Genomic DNA, 20,893 nt, shown 5'->3' with positions numbered 1-20,893 from the left:
GCCTTCTTTGCTAATCTTCATGTCTTCAAGGCTGTGAATACTTTTTGTACTGCACACAACTGGAACCATCGTATGGTTGTTCTTACTGCATATTACTGTAAATGAAATATTTTCTAATCCAAGGTAAAAAAAAAGAAAAAAGAAATTGGTTGAATTCTGACAGCCATCTAGTTGTCACATGTGTTTCTCACCTCATGACCAATAAGCAAACGCCTAGTAAAACTGCTGTGTGAATGTGCTACTTGGAAACCGGTTCCACTACCTTCATAAATGATTCATAAACTGAATATATTGAAATGTTGCATGATAGCATAGCATTTCCAAGAAGAGGCTGAGTTTACTCCTATTATTAGAATAGATTGATGCTGTTCTCACAGCCAACTGATATAAATCACTGTGACCAGAAAAGACTGACACAACACCTTTGAGATTGCTTGCTAGGTGCATTATAGTTATTATTCATTTCTTTAGTGTAAATAATTGCAAAAACACAAATTAAGTTAAAAAAAATTCTTTTAAAACCATAAAATTATATAATTATTAACAAGCTTTGTCGTTGATGCCTTTGATTTTTCCCAGTAGGTTTTGCATGGTCACTGGAGACTCAAGAAGTCTGAAGAATGACGATCTCAGGAGCAGCACTGTTACTCCTATGGATATCGGCCTTCTCAATTGGTGATGCAGGTAAAGCATGGAGTCTCTCTGCTTTCATTCGTGCTTCACTGCCCTGTATTACTGTACAACATGGTGTCTTACAGATGTGCATGTGTACTACAGTGTAAAACTCTGTAACTGTTAAAGGAAACTTCCTACAATCTCATTTCATTTTCTCAGAGTTTTATAACTGGGAATGAAAGGAATAGTTTTATAGCCTGTTCTTATTTATAGCCTGCTCTTATTTACAGAATATCTGAAATTATCTTTTCCAAGGGTCATAACTGTAAATGTTTCTGAAAGAAAGTAACAGAAGCTCAAACACAGTGGTTTTTTCGCAGTGGACGTTTTTTCTCACCAAAAAGATTATTCTTTTTTGAAAGGATACCAGATGCTTGTGGCCACAGCCACAATGCTGGACAAATAAAGGTTCTAATTTGATGATAATATCACCAGAAATTCAGCATTATTTTTTCTGAGCTATGCCTGGTCAGGTTTCCAAAAAGGCTATTTGGAGACTTGAAAAGGACACTTGGTGTAAAATGTTAGTGGTGTAAAATGTTATATATTGTATACCATATGCTAGTGGAAGAAGTGTTGCTGAAATTAGCTTGCTTTCCCCTGCCTGTCACCCTCACCCTCCGTCCTCTCATTCCCTCTACCCCCTCCCTCTCCACTTCCCTCTCCTTGCTCTCCCCTTGTCACCTCTGGCAGCAGCAGGTCTAGAAGACTGTAGAAAATAACTACATAAGCTGTCTAGCTTACCAATCCATTGATTGAGGTCCACTGATTGAAATTTTTGTCAAAATTACCCCATGCCCATCAACATGTCAAACACGTCCTGCAATTTCACGTCATTTCACATGCCACATTTATTGCTTAAAATCCAGCCTTCTTCTTAATTATAAGCATACTGAATAACAATAAATGTATTTTGAGAATGTGTTTAGGCGCTCACCAATATAAAACAGGATCAAGTCTTTCATTGAACATGCATCCTCTGCTGTGAAGTCAAAGCTCAGACGATTTCTTCCAAGGCTTCCGAATTTAAAGCTTTCTGTTTAGACTCAGACATTGCAAAATAAATGTCAATACATTTTTGTAAATAGCAATCTTTTTATGCAAAAAACCCTCACGAACCTTGCTTGCCAGGGCATAACGTTTTCAGCATTCGTACTGAAAAAGTTATGGTTTGTTTATGCAGGAGAAACAATATGTCTCCTTTCGTGCAAGCCTAACAAACCATATACTGTTATACACTTATAGAATCTCACTGGCTAAAATGCTTCTCAGTCGTGATTATGATAGCTCACCACTGGCTGGCTGTATAGTTGGCAGAACTTATACTGACCAGGTCGAGTCATTGCTGGCACACTGTGGGTCCCATTGGCTATACTGAGGGACTGTTTAGCCAGTACTTGTCAGAAAAGCTTGTAGGTGGGCTCATCTTGTTTAAGAGAGTCTATACAAACCAGAAATATTAACATTCTAATGTACACAATACTTTTGGTGTGTATGTCATGACGAAACGGATAACAATGACATTTCCTCAGGAGAATTGCAAACAGTGTGAACAATGGACAGTCTTTCGATGTTTCTCTAAGTTTGCACGTTGACAGTGGATTTTGTTCACTGGATCCTTTCTGTGATAAAGACACCGACTTAACCGAAATTCATGTTGTCATTTCAAAAATGCATAGAAGATGCACCCCCCCCCCCCCCCCCAAGCTTGTTTTGCCAACCCACATTACAAAATAAGGAACCATTGTTGTTAAAACATTGGCATCATAAAATAGTATATACAGATATAACTGTGAGTTTTAGCACTTTCAAGTGGCATAATGTGTGACCAGATTGATTAATTATTTCACTGTAAAAAAAAACTGAATGGGCAGGTAAGCATTAAGAAAAAAGAACTAAGGTTCTAAAATAACTATAACCAATAATGAAAAAGTAGATCTCTCGATTGTGACAGCAAGCATCTCAGGGTTGTGTGGTCTTGCTATTGATGAGTGAAAAGATAGCTATTTCTGTCAGGGTCTGGGGTGGGACTCAGAAGCGGACCAGAGTTAGTAGAAGATGCGATTTATTTTGCGAAGCACAGAATCAGAAGCAGTCTCTTAATCAAATACAGGCAGGGGTCAAAATCCGGGAAATCAAATAGACAGGGCAGAGGCACAAAAACGGGATCCGGGGGGCAGGTCGAGAAAACAGGCAAGGGTCAAAAATACCAAGGCAAGAAATAACACGGGCAGGCTAAACTCGAGGTCGGAAACAAACAAGCAAAAGTCGAAAAACCAGGAAGGACAAAAACACTAAACAAGGCTGGAAAGGCTACTCGAAAAATCAGAGGCACGATCTGGCAAAGAAAAAAGGTGCACACAGAAACTAAATAGCAACGCCAAAGAGTGAAGATGGGATGCAGGTGAGGAAGGTAACTGGAGGCTTGATTGCAGATGCGGAAACCGGTGGAACTGGGGCGGGGCGTGGGCATGGACAGGAACCAGGAACCTAAGGGGGAAAAACAATAACAAACGCACACCCAAGCACACGAACACAGAAAACAACCGCAAGCGAAAACAAGTAAACTGAAAATAAAAATAAATAAACACTACAAAATAAAAAATAAACAAAACTAAAACGGAACACAAGGAGAATCAGGCAGGATTCCTGACAATTTCATAAAAACAAGCAATGTTATAGACCAAAAAACTAAAGAAATAGTGGGAAGAGAATGCAAGCTAGCTGGCAAGCTAAATCTAAGCAAAAGATGTTAAAATTTTCTTTATGATGTTGCTATGAACTTCAAGGCGTCAAGGCCTTGACACTGATTCTTAACTGCTTTGTGTTTTGTAGGGAGTAATTCCATAAATGCAAGTTTGGTGAATACAACACAAGCCCTAATACCTGGTATCAACGTCAGTTCAGAAGCATCAAGCTCAACAAGTTCCAGCGGCAGTATCACAACATCATTTCCCGGATCCAACCTTACCAGTGCTGCCAACAATGTCGCATTTCCAGTGACCTCTTTAACCAGTAAGTCTGTATTATGTCTTTAGTAAATTGAATCCCAAGCTGGCCACTCTGTTCCACCGAAAAAGAAAGAAATAAAGATGTCCAAATTGTAAATATGTTTGTAAAATTGTTTAAAGTTGCGTGAAACAATATTGGAAACTTTGGGTAGCATTGCTTTGGTATACAGCTTGTTTAATGTGCGCAAGCTAAAATAGCCAGTATTGTTTCTTGTAACTGGGTATAATTTGGACATCAATACTTTTAAAGGTAGGCCTAGATTTTGCCAGTTTGAATGAATGACTTATAAACAGTGCTTTGTATGTGTGAGTAACTTGTAATTTTTGTATGTTGAAAACTTGTTTTTCATCAGATACACATATATAGCCACAAACACTACATTTTCTGTATTTGAGTAGTTCCGAAAAAGTGGTAGCATGAAGCAATTCCCCCTCTATCACACCAGTTCCATAATAATACAATTTCCGTACTTCCGTTGCCAAAATGTGCATGTAAATTTTTGGTGACTTAGGCCATGAAGGGGTCTATATTGTGTATTATAGCATGGCTGGCATGCAGTTTATAATATCAGTGGGCACCTTTAACAAGACATTGTACCATTGGCAATAGGTACGTTATTAAGAAAACACAGGTGATATAGTTGTCTATGGATGATTTCAAAACACACTAACAAAATTTATGGTGTGTCTTTTGAGCCAAAAACTGCACTGTTTCACCCATTTATCACTTATGTAAATGACAACATACAGATGAATATACCCTATGCAAAAGTGATGATACTTAACTAGACTCTTTCTAGGGTTTTGTCATTTTATAGAAGTGGAGTGACTGACAAGTTAGCAAGGTGTAGGCTAACATTAATATTACTAGTTTAGTTTGCATGACTTGGTAGTCTATGTGAGCGTGTAGCTCACATAGACTACACGCTATTGTAAAATTCAATCGAAGTTACGTTAGTATGCTAAAATGAGTAACCAAGCATTTTAGCTAGCTAATGTTAATTAATAGTTAATATTATAGGTTATATCCTAACTTTATTTTCTGTGTGTCTTTCAATAACCACACAAAAGATGAAGGTAGGCTCCATGTCCAGGGATCAGACACAGGCTAAAATGTTTCAAATAAGCTCAGGTTAACTGTGTAGCAGTCAAAAATTTAGCTAGAAAGCGGCTCTATTCACTCTACCACAAATAGTTGATAGCAAATGAGCTTGTGTCAATATTTCCATTGTTTTGGTGTGTTACTTGGCATCCTTTTTGTAACATTGTTGTGGAACTATATTAGCTGGTGGGAGAATGTTATTGTGTATATATATATATATATTATATATATTTAATTAATTAATTAAATACTCAAATGCTCAATACATGTGATCATTAATTAATTAATCAATTAATCAATTAATCAATTAATCAATGATATTACCCCCATTTTATAAAAGCAATAAGGCACTAATTGAGGCTGTGGTAAATTGTGAATATAGTTGCGACTAAATGGATTGCAGGCACTCCTCTTCACATTGTGCCTAACAACCCACATTATCCATGACTATGTCCACAATATAGCATGGCCTCTTGTGCCTTATTGCTTAATTATAAAACAGATAGTTCTGGTCCTAGATGCTGATTGGTCAATACAGCGTTCCAGCCATGCTATAATACATAATACAGTAACAGCTATGAGGTTACACAATAATAAGACTATTTTGGTTACACTGACCTATAAAACGCTATTCCAAAAGCAAAATTAGACATGTTATGCATCGTTAGAAAGCTTATACTTTCACCTACTGAATAAATTAATTGTTAATCAAGCCAGACTGTACTGAAAATGGTGACACCACCGTAAACAACACGTGTGGTATTACGCACAGCTATTTTTGGAACCTCCGAACCTCTTTAGCAACCGAGTCGGACTCTGCTGCTGCCGCCATAAAAACTGTAGCGTTGACTGGAGCCGACCAATGACTGGAGCCGAAAACGACTAATGTTATGTAGCAATTACGTAGTGATATTGAAGAAAAACATTTGTTACAATGAACTGAAGCGTTTTAGAAATCAAAAAGGTAAATCAATAAAAATTTAAAAAACGATGTGTCGGTTTAAAATATTTAATTTGATGCATTTTCAGCATCGACGTCATCGATTACGTCGACTAATTGCGGCAGCCCTACAATACAGTAACGGCTATGAGGCGACACACCCGTTCGCGTTATCACAGTGCACCTTTAGGAAGAGACTGGCCAGTGGCATAATGTTATTGGCCCAACAACTTTGGATAAGCTACATTTAAGAGAACCCACAATAGAAAAATACGGTGAAAAAAAGCAGGCCAATAATATGAACAGTTTTAACATTGCTTTTAATAAGAAACAAGAAACAGAGTGCTGTACGCCACATTGTGGGATGGCAGGTGTGCTGTCCGGCAAGTTACAGCTTGGTGGGGCATGCCCCATACCTATACAGCACTGCGGCACTTTTCAGGGTTTCCTACAGAAATAACCCCAATGACCACAAACTCGCAACCCTTAAGAAATAGGCAATATTATTTATTCTACCTTGGCCTCATTTTCTACTGATTACCATCAGAAAGTGAATTTTTGGCGCGCAAACCTGCACCTCAATGGCACGTTCAGTGAATTCAATGAATTGTGACATTCGTAGGAAAGAAAACACAAAACTCATTGGTCTGTTCATATGATTGTTGTAGCCAGTGACCAGATCAGACTGGTGAATGGAGATGACCCATGCTCTGGCAGAGTGGAGATCTACCATGATGGCCAGTGGGGAACGGTGTGTGATGACATCTGGAACATAAACAATGCTGAGGTGGTGTGTAGACAGGTGGGCTGTGGCAGAGCTCTGGCTGCTCAAAGCAGTGCTTATTTTGGACAGGGCAGCGGGCCCATCTGGTTGGATGATGTGAGGTGCTCTGGAAACGAATCTGCTCTGACACAGTGCCAGTACCCTGGGTTTGGGTTACACAACTGTGCTCACTATGAGGATGCTGGTGTGGTTTGCTCAGGTAAGAAATCTTCAGTTTTTCTAAATTGACTTAAATTGACTGTTGCAAAGATGAACAAGAGAACATATGCAGTGTTCAGTTTAAGTGCAATTCACATGTCTGTGTTAATGTTCGTAATCATTATTAACTGTGAGCCAGTTTTATTATCAATGTCGAGTGATATCTTTTGTGGGAGGCAGCCAATTCAGATATGTTTGCGTGAGTGTGGTTGAGACTGCCTTCCATCATGCAAAATACTGACTTTACACATAGGAGGTGTGGCCAATTAGTATATATTTAAAATATGTAGTTTATACTTTTAACATTTAAATTTAACAATTATGTTGATGTTTAAAAGGTACAATGAATGAATGAATGAATGAATTTTATTAGTGTGTCATGCATCACATGGATGCCCAGCCCACATGGGTTTATATGACACCAACATTTTGCATATAACAGATCCAGAGTACATTTATATTTACATTTATATTTACATTGAATCTTTATTTTTATGTATAATATATCCTTTTTTAATCATACATTAATGAAAAACGTTACTCTTGAAAAAGCGATTACAATGTTTTGCACCAATTTCTCTCTAAATGTTTAAAAGTGACATTTCTAAATTGTAGTACTTTTTTTCATTTTGCGATGGAAAATTAGGAAAAATTTAGAAGGGTTTCAGAGTGTGAGACTTTTTTCAAATGGCACCCAATAGTGTGAATATAGTAGCAGGATTTGTTTCTTTAGCCTGCAAGCTTGTGCAAAGTTGATCTCAGTACTTTTCATTGACACAGGTGACATGGTCTAATGTAGCTAGACTTAACATGCGATGTTCATTTTATCTACAGAAGTTTTTAATATTCTGTACAAGATAACAACACTACCATTGCTACTAGCCAACATAACTGTGTGCTAACATTATAGAGAAAGCTAGTTAGATAGCTGTGGGCTGTTTGTGAGCTAACTTGTGTAGTTTTTGGGTTTGGAGCATTTGGAGATGAAACTGAACCTAAAACAGGGTTACACGTCATCCAGTGATGAAATTATGAAGCTACTAAGGGGGATTTAAGCCTCGTCATATGATACAGTTACAGATATCATGTTTGTTCTTAACCAATGTGACCAGTGCGTTGTGTTTCATGTGTTTCATATAGCAATCAGACTGGTGAATGGAAGTGATCAATGCTCTGGCAGAGTGGAGATCTACCATGATGGCCAGTGGGGAACGGTGTGTGGTGACTTCTGGGACATAAACAACACTGAGGTGGTGTGTAGACAGGTGGGCTGTGGCAGAGCTGTGGCTGCTCAAAGCTTTCCCTGCTCTGGACCGGGCAGCGGACCCATCTGGTTGGATGATGTGAGCTGTTCTGGAAACGAATCCACACTGACACAGTGCCAGCACTCTGGGTTTGGGTCTCAAAACTGTAGTCACCATGAAGATGTTGCTGTTCTTTGCTCAGGTAGAAAATCTTCTCCTTTGCTTTCATAATGGCCTTAAATTGACTATTACAGAAATGTACACAAGGACATGTCCATTCATTTTTGGAAAGGAAATCTGAAAGAACTGTGCTCGTTTTCAGTCGCTGTTATTGCACAGAATTCTACATTGAATTCTTAATTGTTGCCATACGTGATGTTGAGTGTCTGTAACACCAAGATTTAAATGTACTCTAGATGTGTGAAACAGAGCACATGACTTTTTCCAAATGAATTATCCATCTGATCCAGTGTGTTTTATTACAAAACTAAATATTTACCCCTTTTAAAAGAATTGATCTCATCCTATCAGTCAAATATGATTACATAATGAACTTTTAGGCATTTTATTATATCCCTCTTTTTCTGATAAATAAATAGTGAATAAATTTAGACAAAGAAAAGTTTGCTTGAGAGAAACAGAAAACCACAGAATATATTTGCTTATTTGAAGGAAACTCTACATTATTATCACCCGAGGATGTGAATGGTTTTTTGAAAATTAAAAAAATTTAAATTTCATATAGCGAGTGCCCAGATCAGACTGGTGGATGGAGATGACGAATGCTCTGGCAGAGTGGAGATGTACCATGATTGCCAATGGGGAACGGTGTGTGCTGACTTCTGGAACATAAACAACGCTGAGGTGGTGTGTAGACAGGTGGGCTGTGGCAGAGCTCTGGCTGCTCAAAGCAGTGCCCAATTTGGACAGGGCAGCGGGCCCATCTGGTTGGATGATGTGAGGTGTTCTGGAAATGAATCCTCCCTGACACAGTGCCAGCACTCAGGGTTTGGGTCTGACAACTGTAGCCACCATGAAGATGCTGGTGTGGTTTGCTCAGGTAGGAAATCTATGTTTTCATAATGGCCATAAATTGACTGTTACAAAGATGTACAAGAGAAAATATCTATTCCTTTTTGGAAAGAAAATTTCAAAGAACAGTGCTCGTTTTCAGTTTCTGTAACAGCACAGAATTCTTGGCAGAATTTTTAATTGTTTGCATACCTGATACTAAGTGTGTGTCAAACCAAGATTTACATGTAGATGTATGAAACAGAGCACATGACTGTATTATCAAATTAATTATACATCAGATCCAGCTTGTTTTATGACAAACCTGAATCTTTACTCCTTTTAAATGTAGCTTGAACTCATCCTCTCTGGGCAATATGATTATAGCTGATATTTTAAAGCCTGTTATTACACCTCTCACCTTTTCAGATAAATAAATAAATTACAGGAAAAAAAACCTTCACTTGAGAAAAACATAAGAACCACAGAATGTATTGCTTATGTGAAGGAAGTCTTTATTATTACGCAAGGATGTGAATGTTTACATGAGATTTTAAAAAATGTGTTCCATGTAGCGATCAGACTGGTGAATGGAGATGATGAGTGCTCTGGCAGAGTGGAGATCTACCATGATGGCCAGTGGGGAACGGTGTGTGGTAACTTCTGGGACATAGACCAAGCAGAGGTGGTGTGTAGACAGGTGGGCTGTGGCAGAGCTCTGGCTGCTCCAATGTATGCCCACTTTGGACAGGGCAGCGGGCCCATCTGGTTGGACTATGTGAGGTGCTCTGGAAATGAATTCTCCCTGACACAGTGCCAGCACTCAGGGTTTGGATCCCACTACTGTAGTCACTATCAAGATGCTGGTGTGGTTTGCTCAGGTAGGAAATCTTCAGTTTTTTTTTTAATTGCCTCAAATTGACTGTTACAAAGATGAACATGAGAACATATGCAGTGTTCAGTTTAAGTGCAATTCACATGTCCGTGTTAATGTTCGTAATCATTATTTACTGTGAGCCAGTTTTATTATCAATGTTGAGTGATATCTTTGGCGGGAGGCAGTATTTATAATCCACTTTTGATTTTAGTGCTGGGTAATGTTTGTGACATGCTCTAGAAGTCCACTGAATGTGGGTGGGTATGTGTTACTGTCATTATGTTTATTAAAATTTCTGTTATGCGATTCATTTCTCAGCCATTGCTTCTCTTCCTTTTCCAGCTTTCACTGGCTCATCAACCTTGCCAATATTGGCTGTATCGTAATACTCTAGGCATTAAGCAAAGTGAAGACAAACAAAATGACATAGAATATTTTAAATTAATATTTTGATGGTAGGCTAGGCAGAACTATTGGTCCAGAGTTCTTTCTGCAGACCAGCCTTGCTCTACACACTAGGGAAAGATAAACAGATCTATATGCAGATGTCACTTTAGTCACTGTTCCTATTGAAACACTAGGCAGTTGAGCAGTCTTTGGACTGAAGTTCCTGCCATCCATGCCCCAACAATGAACCCACTTTCAGAGTCACATAGATCTTTTCATTTTGCCACCTTGATCCAAAATCGAGGTCAACTTGGCCTGCTCAGCAGTTTTATACGTGCCACAGAGCATGATAGGATGTTAATTGCTTAATTGTATCAAGCATTACACCTGCATGGAAGCATCTGCATTCTTTATGTTTCTCCTCTCTTTTATTCAGGTTTCTCCTTTAATTTGTCACCCGTCTTTGTATATATGTAAGTTTTCTGCAAAACTACCATGAAAAATTAATAATAGGGTCACAGAGTGACACGATTTTAAAGTTGTTGTTTTTTTTTAAAAATACCTGGTTGCAGCTCTTACCCCAGATGCAAATACCCCTTCAATGGCTTCAAATTATTTACCTAGGGTAATCTTTTTGAGGCAGCCAAATTCAGATGTGTTTGCGTGAGTGTGGTTGAGACTGCCTTCCATCATGCAAAATACTGACTTTACACATAGGTGGTGTGGCCAATTAGTATATATTCCAAACATGTAGTTTATACATTTAACGTCTATGTTTAACAATTATGTTGACGTTTAAAAGGTACATTTATATTCATATTTAATGTTTACATTTATGTGTAACATTTGCATTTATATTTACATTCAATCTTTATTTTTATGTATAATATATCCTTTTTTATTTAACAATTATGTCGATGTTTAAAAGGCACTGAGAAGGGTTTCAGAGTGTGAGACTTTTTTCAAATGGCACCCAATAGTGTGAATATGGCAGGATTTACTTCTTTAGCCTGCAACCTTCTGCAAAGTTGATCTCAATACTTTTCATTGACACAGGTGACATGGTCTAAGGTAGCTAGACTTAACTTGCGATGTTCATTTTTATCTACAGAAGTTTTAAAATTTCTGTGCAAGATAACAACACTACCATTGCTATTAGCCAACCTAACTGAGTGCTAACGTTATAGAGAAAGCTAGCCATATAGCTGTGGGCTGTTTGTGAGCTAACTTACGTAGTTTTTGGGTTTGGAGCATTTGGAGATGAAACTGAACCTAGAACAGAGTTGCACGTCATCCAGTGATGAAATTATGAAGCTACGAAGGGGGATTTAAGCCTTGCCATGTGACACAGTTACAAATTTCATGTTTGTTCTTAACCAATGAGACCAGTGCATTGTGTTTCTTGTGTTTCATATAGCAATCAGACTGGTGAATGGAAGTGATCAATGCTCTGGCAGAGTGGAGATCTACCATGATGGCCAGTGGGGAACGGTGTGTGGTGACTTCTGGGACATAAACAACACTGAGGTGGTGTGTAGACAGGTGGGCTGTGGCAGAGCTGTGGCTGCTCAAAGCTTTCCCTGCTCTGGACCGGGCAGCGGACCCATCTGGTTGGATGATGTGAGCTGTTCTGGAAACGAATCCACGCTGACACAGTGCCAGCACTCTGGGTTTGGGTCTCAAAACTGTAGTCACCATGAAGATGTTGCTGTTCTTTGCTCAGGTAGGAAATCTTCTTCTTTGCTTTCATAATGGCCTTAAATTTACTATTACAGAGATGTGCACAAGGACATGTCCACTCATTTTTGGAAAGGAAATCTCAACGAACAGTGCTCCTTTTCAGTCGCTGTTGCCGCACAGAATTCTACATTGAATTCTTAATTGTCGCCATAACTGATGTTGAGTGTCTATAAGCCCAAGATTTAAATGTAGATGTGTGAAACAGAGCACATGAATGTTTTTTCAAGTGAATTATCCATCAGATCCAGCATGTTTGATTACAAAACTAAATATTTACCCATTTTAAATGAAATGATCTCATCCTATCAGTCCAATATAATTACATAATTAACTTTTAAGCATTTTATTATATCCCTCTTTTTCTAATAAATAAATAGTGAATACATTTAGACAAAGAAAACTTTTCTTGAGAGAAACGGAAAACCACAGAATTTATTTGCTGATTTGAAGTAAACTCTTCTTTATTATCACCCGATGATGTGAATAGTTTCTTTAAAATTTTAAAAATTTAAATTTCATATAGCGAGTGCCCAGATCAGGCTGGTGAATGGAGATGACGAATGCTCTGGCAGAGTGGAGATCTACCATGATTGCCAATGGGGAACGGTGTGTGATGATGTCTGGAACATAAACAACGCTGAAGTAGTGTGTAGACAGGTGGGCTGTGGCAGAGCTCTGGCTGCTCAAAGCAGTGCCCAATTTGGACAGGACAGCGGGCCCATCTGGTTGGATGATGTGCAATGCTCTGGAAACGAATCTGCCCTGACACAGTGCCAGCACCCTGGGTTTGGGTCACACAACTGTAGCCACCATGAAGGTGCTCATGTGGTTTGCTCAGGTAGGAAATCTTCTATGTTTTCATAATGGCCTTAAATTGACTGTTACAAAGATGTACAAGAGAAAATATCTATTCCTTTTTGGAAAGAAAATTTCAAAGAACAGTGCTCGTTTTCAGTTGATGTAACAGCACAGAATTCTTGGCAGAATTTTTAATTGTTTGCATGCCTGATACTGAGTGTGTGTCAAACCAAGATTTGCATGTAGATGTATGAAACAGAGCACATGACTGTATTATCAAATGAATTATACATCAGATCCAGCTTGTTTTATGACAAACCTGAATCTTTACTCCTTTTAAATGTAGCTTGAACTCATCCTCTCTGGGCAATATGATTATAGCTGATATTTTTAAGCCTGTTATTACACCTCTCACCTTTTCAGATAAATAAATAAATTACAGGAAAAAAAACCTTCACTTGAGAAAAACATAAGAACCACAGAATGTATTGCTTATGTGAAGGAAGTCTTTATTATTACGCAAGGATGTGAATGTTTACATGAGATTTTAAAAAATGTGTTCCATGTAGCGATCAGACTGGTGAATGGAGATGATGAATGCTCTGGCAGAGTGGAGATCTACCATGATAGCCAGTGGGGAACGGTGTGTGGTAACTTCTGGGACATAGACCAAGCAGAGGTGGTGTGTAGACAGGTGGGCTGTGGCAGAGCTCTGGCTGCTCCAATGTATGCCCACTTTGGAGAGGGCAGCGGGCCCATCTGGTTGGACTATGTGAGGTGCTCTGGAAATGAATTCTCCCTGACACAGTGCCAGCACTCTGGGTTTGGATCACACTACTGTAGTCACTATCAAGATGCTGGTGTGGTTTGCTCAGGTAGGAAATCTTCAGTTTTTTTTTTAATTGCCTGAAATTGACTGTTACTAAGATGAACAAGAGAACATATGCAGTGTTCAGTTTCAGTGCAATTCACATGTCTGTGTTAATGTTCGTAATCATTATTAACTGTGAGCCAGTTTTATTATCAATGTTGAGTGATATCTTTGGCGGGAGGCAGTATTTATAATCCACTTTTGATTTTAGTGCTGGGTAATGTTTGTGACATGCTCTAGAAGTCCACTGAATGTGGGTGGGTATGTGTTACTGTCATTATGTTTATTAAAATTTCTGTTATGCAATTCATTTCTCAGTCATTGCTTCTCTTCCTTTTCCAGCTTTCACTGGCTCATCAACCTTGCCAATATTGGCTGTATCGTAATACTCTAGGCATTAAGCAAAGTGAAGACAAACAAAATGACATAGAATATTTTTAATTAATATTTTGATGGTAGGCTAGGCAGAACTATTGGTCCAGAGTTCTTTCTGCGGACCAGCTTTGCTCTACACACTAGGGTATAGATAAACAGATCTATATGCAGATGTCACTTTAGTCACTGTTCCTATTGAAACACTAGGCAGTTGAGCAGTCTTTGGACTGAAGTTCCTCCCATCCATGCCCCAACAATGAACCCACTTTCAGAGTCACATAGATCTTTTCATTTTGCCATCTTGATCCAAAATCAATGTCAACTGGGCCTGCTCAGCAGTTTTATACATGCCACAGAGCATGATAGGATGTTAATTGCTTAATTGTATCAAGCATTACACCTGCATGGAAGCATCTGTATTCTTTATGTTTCTCCTCTCTTTTATTCAGGTTTCTTTTTTAATTTGTCACTCGTCTTATATATGTAAGTTTTCTGCAAAACTACCATGAAAAATTAATAATAGGGTCACAGAGTGACACAATTTTAAAGTTGTTGTTTTTTTTAAAATACCTGGTTGCAGCTCTTACCCCAGATGCAAATACCCCTTCAATGGCTTCAAATTATTTACCTTGGGTAGTCTTTTTGAGGCAGCCAATTCAAATGTGTTTGCGTGAGTGTGGTTGAGAGCGCCCTCCATCATGCAAAATACTGACTTTACACATAGGTGGTGTGGCCAATTAGTATATATTCCAAACATGTAGTTTATGCATTTAACATTTATATTTAACAATTATGTCGATGTTTAAAAGGCACTGAGAAGGGTTTCAGAGTGTGAGACTTTTTTCAAATGGCACACAATAGCGTGAATATGGCAGGATTTGCTTCTTTAGCCTGCAACCTTCTGCAAAGTTGATCTCAATACTTTTCATTGACACAGGTGACATGGTCTAAGGTAGCTAGACTTAACTTGCGATGTTCATTTTATCTACAGAAGTTTTTAATTTTCTGTGCAAGATAACAACACTACCATTGCTATTAGCCAACCTAACTGAGTGCTAACGTTATAGAGAAAGCTAGCCATATAGCTGTGGGCTGTTTGTGAGCTAACTTACGTAGTTTTTGGGTTTGGAGCATTTGCAGATGAAACTGAACCTAGAACAGGGTTGCACGTCATCCAGTGATGAAATTATGAAGCTACGAAGGGGAATTTAAGCCTTGCCATGTGACGCAGTTACAAATGTCATGTTTGTTCTTAACCAATGAGACCAGTGCATTGTGTTTCTTGTGTTTCATATAGCAATCAGACTGGTGAATGGAAGTGATCAATGCTCTGGCAGAGTGGAGATCTACCATGATGGCCAGTGGGGAACGGTGTGTGATGACTTCTGGGACATAAACAACACTGAGGTGGTGTGTAGACAGGTGGGCTGTGGCAGAGCTCTGGCTGCTCAAAGCTTTGCCCGCTCTGGACAGGGCAGCGGGCCCATCTGGTTGGATGATGTGAGGTGTTCTGGAAAGGAATCCACTCTGACACAGTGCCAGCACTCTGGGTTTGGGTCTCACAACTGTAGTCAGCATGAAGATGCTGGTGTGGTTTGTGTAGGTAAGAAACATTTTCTTATGTTTTCAGTATTGCCTTAAATTTACAGTAAGAAAGATCATCAAGTGTAGATATCCATTCCTTTTAGGGAATAAATCTCACAGCATATTTTGCATTTTAAGGTGATGAACTACACAGTATTCTTCTTTGTCGGCCTACTTGACTGACACTGAATTTCTGTCACTTCAAGATTTAAATGTATTTGTGTGAAATGGAGCACATGATTGTTTTTAGCAAATGAATGATCTATCAGATCCAGCCTGTTTTATTAAAAAACTATATCTTCACCTCTTTTAAATACAGCTTTATCTCATCCTCTCAGTGCAAGATGATAAAGCTGTACAGATTACATTTTCAGCATTTTATCTTCACCTTTCTCTGAAAAAACTAAATATATAGACAACTTCAGACAAAGAATCCTTTGCTTCAGAAAAACAGGAAACCTCAGAGTTTATTCCCTAGTGCAAAGCAAAGTCTTCTTTATTGTCACTAAAGGATGTGAATTTTTTTGATGAGAATTAAAAATAATGTGTTTCATATAGCTGGTGACCAGATCAGACAGGTATAAATCTTCTATCCTTTCATAATTGCCTTAAATTGACTGTTACAATGAACAATAGAGCACATCCTTTCCTTTTTGGAAAAAGTTTATTTTTATGGTAATGTTCCTATTCAGTATCAACCGTAAGCCAGTTTTAGTGTTACTGTCACTGTGTTAATAAAAGTTGTATCTATTCCTTTCCTGGTCATTGCTTCCCCACCTATGGCAAACATCACCTGTCCATCAGTCTCGCCTTTATTGTAATAATCTAGTCCGTTATGTATCATAGAGAATTAAACAAAATGATGTGATTTTAAAATAATTTTTTGACAGTGTGCTTGGCAGTAGCTGTAGGCCCTTACCGCTGTCTCAGGATTTCCGTGGACCTGCCTGGCCCTACATGCAAGGCTATCTAATTATTAATGAGAATCCGTGATGGAAATTCCCATGGTGAAAAAGCTAGCCTATTTTGCAGGTATATCATGCCCATAATGTCACGGTCAGGCTACTGACAGAATAAACTATGATTTTTAGACAGATTGCTTAAGGCTATCTTGAAATAATCTTGCAATCTACTTTGAATGCAATTTTGACTGGCACGCACGTTTTCATGGTAGCCTAACCCATATATTGCTACCTTTTAAAAAGTGAAATAGCCTAAACGTTTTTCACATGGGGAACTTTCAGTTGTATTAATTGCCATGAAGCTTATTTTGACCAGGCAAACCCATTCATCGCGTTAATATAACGAAAGAGAGAAAGGCCTCATGACTCGTTGGTTCTAATGACATCATTCGTTTTCAGTGTTGCCTTTATTCTAAATGCTATCACGTAACTGGAGAAATTCATAATTACCAAGGTGAAATACAGGTAAAAACTGCTAAAGGTGGCATCTCATTTTCTTCTTATTTTGGGGCGAATCGCTGCTAAAATGAACGTTTAGTCATCCAGCTTTCTTAACCAGCTGCTCAGCTATTAGGCTATATGGCCTGTTCTATTGGTTGTAAAGGCTGTAGGAGCATAGCTGGCTGAACTGCTTTTAGCCAGTAAGGTAGATGTGCTCCTAAAGTTAATATCATTATAATACTATTCATCATAGGCTACATTAGTATAATGTAGCAACACTAAACTTTTTTCACACTGGAAATTTTTGCTGTGTAAATTGCCATAAGGCTGATTTTGACCAGGCCAACCCATTTAACACATTCAAGTAATGGAAGAGAGACAGACTATATGACTGGTATGTTCTGATGACATCATAAGTGTTCAATGCAGCCTTTATTCTAAATGTCATTGTGAATTTCATCAATAAACTGTGAAGTGAAACTGCAAGGGGTGGCAACTTATTTACTTCTCTGAGCTGTGGATAGTCACTGAAATTATGCCTTTGCTAACTAGATCACTTAGACTGTTCAGTTTATTTATCCGGTTAAATGGCTCCCCGTTACATTGGTCACACAGGCTGTGTGTACAAACCAGGCTTAACCTCTTTAGCCAGCAAGCTAGATGCTGTGCCCTCAAGAGTTAAAAATATCAACTACAGTATTGTTCTTTGTCGCAGGCTTCATAGTCTAACTTAGCAACACTTAACTTGAGATGTTAACCCTGTCCTCAAAAATAGGCTATTAAATGCATCAATCCATTTGAAAAAAAAAATAAATTATTATACACAAGATAAAAATACAATTGCTGTTAGCTAGCTAAGCTACTGAACTTCTTAACTGCTTGCTAACATTATTCAACTAGCGAGTTCAGTGGGAGCCATTTTGAACTAACTTATGTAGTACGGGGGTTTGGAGACAAAGATGAAGCTAGGCTTCCTCACATGATGAAGCTGTGAAGATCCTGGAAGATTTAGGCATTGCCACATGACCCCGTTACAAATCTCTTCAGTTTGGTCTCAACCGGAGACCACGACATCTATGCCAACAGCAGTCTGAGTTTCTTTGATCGTGTTTTTCTCTTTTTGTTTCAGCCTGGACATTTTTTGATCACCGAAAAATTGAAAAATTATAATCATTTAAAATAATTTGCCTGCTTGCATTGATGACCATAGTTTGAGCTTTTTGCTCCTGCATTGCGCTTTGAATGAATTCAATGAATTGTGTAACACTCGTAGGAAATAAATCACAGAACACATCTCCAAGTTTGGTCTTTCCATCTGTATCTTGTAGCCAGTGGCCAGACCAATCCAGTGAATGAGGATAATCAATGTTCTGGAAGCCTGGAGATCTACAATGAAGGCCAGTCGAGAACAGTGTGTGATGACATCAGGGACATAATGACGTTTATGTCCCTATTCATTATTAACTGTAAGCCAAGTTTTTAAATCAATGTCAAGATGTATCTTCTGTGGGAGGCTGTATTTATAATACTCTTTGATGTTAGTGCCACGTGAAGTTTGTGGCTACCTCTTGTAATCCATTTGATGTGGGTATGTATTAACGTCATAGCATTAATAAAAAGTGCCGTTATTCCATTCCTTTATCAATCGTTACTTCTCTGCTTATGGTAGACTTAATTGGCTCATCAAATCTTTTGAATATTTCTGCCACTGTAGGTAATAATCTTGGCATTAAGCAACATAAAGGTTAAAACAAAATATAAAATTTTAAATTATAGTTTGATGGTAGTCTAGGCGGTGGCTACCTAACCGCTGTCTCTGCCTTTCCATGACCAGCTACCAGGTGAATTTGGGTGTTGTCATGTCAGCATAAATCCACTGATTTTTTTAATATTGTTTTTCTCTTATATTCAGCTTGCAAATTTTTTTGGATCCAGGAAAAATGTAAAATATTATTGCCTGTTTTTATTGATTAGCATAGTGTGAGCTTTTGGAACGCATATTGCACTTGAATTATTTTGGAACACTCACTGGAAATAAATCACTAAGTTTGGTCTTTCTACCTGTGTTTTGTAGCCAGTGCCCAGATCAGGCTGGTGAATGGAAGTGATCAGTGCTCTGGCAGAGTGGAGATCTACCATGATGACCAATGGGGAACAGTGTGTGATGACACCTGGAACATAAACAACACTGAGGTGGTGTGTAGACATCTGGGTTGTGGCAGAGCTATGGCTGTCCCAGACAGTGCCCACTTTGGACAGGGCAGCGGGCCCATCTGGTTGAATGATGTGAGGTGCTCTGGAAACGAATCCTCCCTGACACAGTGCCAGCACTCAGGGTTTGGGACTCACAACTGTAGTCACCATGAAGAGGCTCATGTGGTTTGCTCAGGTAGGAAATCCTCTCTTATGTTTCCATAATTGCCTTAAATTGACTGTTGCAAAGATGAGCATGTCCATTCCTATTGGGGGGGAAAAAACGCAAATTACGGTGTGTATTTGGGCGGACACGGTGGCACCGTGGTTAGCACTGTCGCCTCACAGCAAGAAGGTCGTGGGTTCAGATCTCGGCTTAGGGCCTTTCTGTGCGGAGTTTGCACGCCCTCCCAGTGTTCGCGTGGGTTTACTTCGGTTTCCTCCCACACTCAAAAATATGCATGTTAGGTGCACTCCTGCAGTTGCCCTTGACCAAGGCCCTGGCCTCAGAACTGCAGTTGGTCCCTGGGCGCTGCACTGTGGCTGCCCACTACTCCTAAGTAACTAGGATGGGTCAAAATGCAGAGGACAAATTACCCCACCGGGTTCTATAAAGTATATCTCTTATTTTAAGTCACTGAATTCTAATTGAATGCACAATGATTACAGAAGAAATGCGACCATTTGTTGTGCAACTGGTTTGTGCTAGAACTAGCTTTTTTAAATTATAGGCTTACTTTTCTATTCAAATGAAAATTGCAGCAAGTCTGACAAATTATTCTACTTTTTCTCTCTTTTAAGGAGCATCAAATGAATAGGTCCCCATCTGCATGCTGTTTCTGGACCCTCTCTGTGTCTGTCTGCTTTGATCAGTCACTTGGGTTTCAGTCATTGATCTGTTGTTTGCTCCTTCCTCTTCACTCTCTTTGCTCTGATTGGTCATATACCTGTAGTTTGTTATTGTGATTGTAGCCAGTGCCCCCTGTATAATCATAAAACAAGCATTCAGGGAACCCAAAGAAAGCCTAGAAGAAATGATTCAATCTATGTAAAACACCAATGCAGTGATTTAAACAGAAATCCTACAGACCTATTAACACTACATATCAAAAAAGGAAGACACCTGAGCAACATTCTAACTTTTCCTGATACCACAAAGTTGCTGTTATCATTGCAAAATTCTAAACCATACAAATAATAAACCAGCAACCCTTATAATCCTTTAAAAAGCTTCTAATAGATTTTGGTGGAGTCTGCATTTGCTGTCATTTATGTCTTTTCTTTCACTTGTATAATGAAAAAATAAAATAAAGAAAAATAAAATATAAATGGCTGGACATGTATTAATTCACATCTGTAGTAGTCTGATCTTGGCCTGATTGCCAGTGATCACCATACTGTTTTGGACTGACATTTTCTTATTGGTTTGTCTTTGTACACAATTTTAGATTTGTAATCAAACAATTCACATGCACATTCTCAGCTTTTTAAAATTTCATTTCAGGGTGTCATAACATTTGGGACAAATGGCATCATAGGTGTTTCTGATTAGTGTGCTCAATTGCTTTCCTAGTGCAGGGAAAGGAGCATCTTTTCAATCTCTAGTTTTAGCCTTTTGATTCTTTTTGGGGTCTGTTACTGCCGTTAAACAAAATCAATCTTTTTGTTTCCAAGAATTAATTTCAAACAACAGATGAACA

The 20,893-nt window shown here is 38.6% G+C and overlaps 1 protein-coding gene across 1 annotated transcript; it reads left to right on the top strand.

The window, feature by feature from the left end:
• The first annotated feature begins 414 nt into the window (after positions 1-414).
• On the top strand, positions 415-20,775 carry LOC135249259 (deleted in malignant brain tumors 1 protein-like). Its single transcript, XM_064324695.1, has 13 exons — positions 415-684; positions 3,511-3,690; positions 6,397-6,711; positions 7,851-8,156; positions 8,700-9,014; positions 9,541-9,846; positions 11,647-11,952; positions 12,493-12,807; positions 13,337-13,642; positions 15,311-15,616; positions 18,329-18,466; positions 19,075-19,389; positions 19,995-20,775. The coding sequence occupies exons 1-13, from the start codon at positions 621-623 to the stop codon at positions 20,009-20,011; spliced, it is 3,189 nt and encodes a 1,062-aa protein (XP_064180765.1). The 5' UTR covers positions 415-620; the 3' UTR covers positions 20,012-20,775.
• Positions 20,776-20,893: the final 118 nt, after the last annotated feature.

Source organism: Anguilla rostrata, chromosome 2, assembly GCF_018555375.3.
Source record: "Anguilla rostrata isolate EN2019 chromosome 2, ASM1855537v3, whole genome shotgun sequence".
Lineage (NCBI taxonomy): Eukaryota > Metazoa > Chordata > Actinopteri > Anguilliformes > Anguillidae > Anguilla > Anguilla rostrata.
The sequence above is the reverse complement of the archived record's forward strand: the minus strand, read 5'-3'. Positions and strand labels throughout refer to the sequence as shown.

What these genes read in the sequence shown, in the direction of transcription:
- LOC135249259 (XM_064324695.1), top strand. Translation starts at nt 621, where the DNA reads ATGACGATCTCAGGAGCAGCACTGTTACTCCTATGGATATCGGCCTTC. An exon ending in TGCTGGTGTGGTTTGCTCAG is followed by an intron (nt 6,712 to 7,850) that starts GTAAGAAATCTT and finishes TGTTTCATATAG; the next exon opens with CAATCAGACTGGTGAATGGA. An exon ending in TGCTGGTGTGGTTTGTGTAG is followed by an intron (nt 15,617 to 18,328) that starts GTAAGAAACATT and finishes TGTATCTTGTAG; the next exon opens with CCAGTGGCCAGACCAATCCA.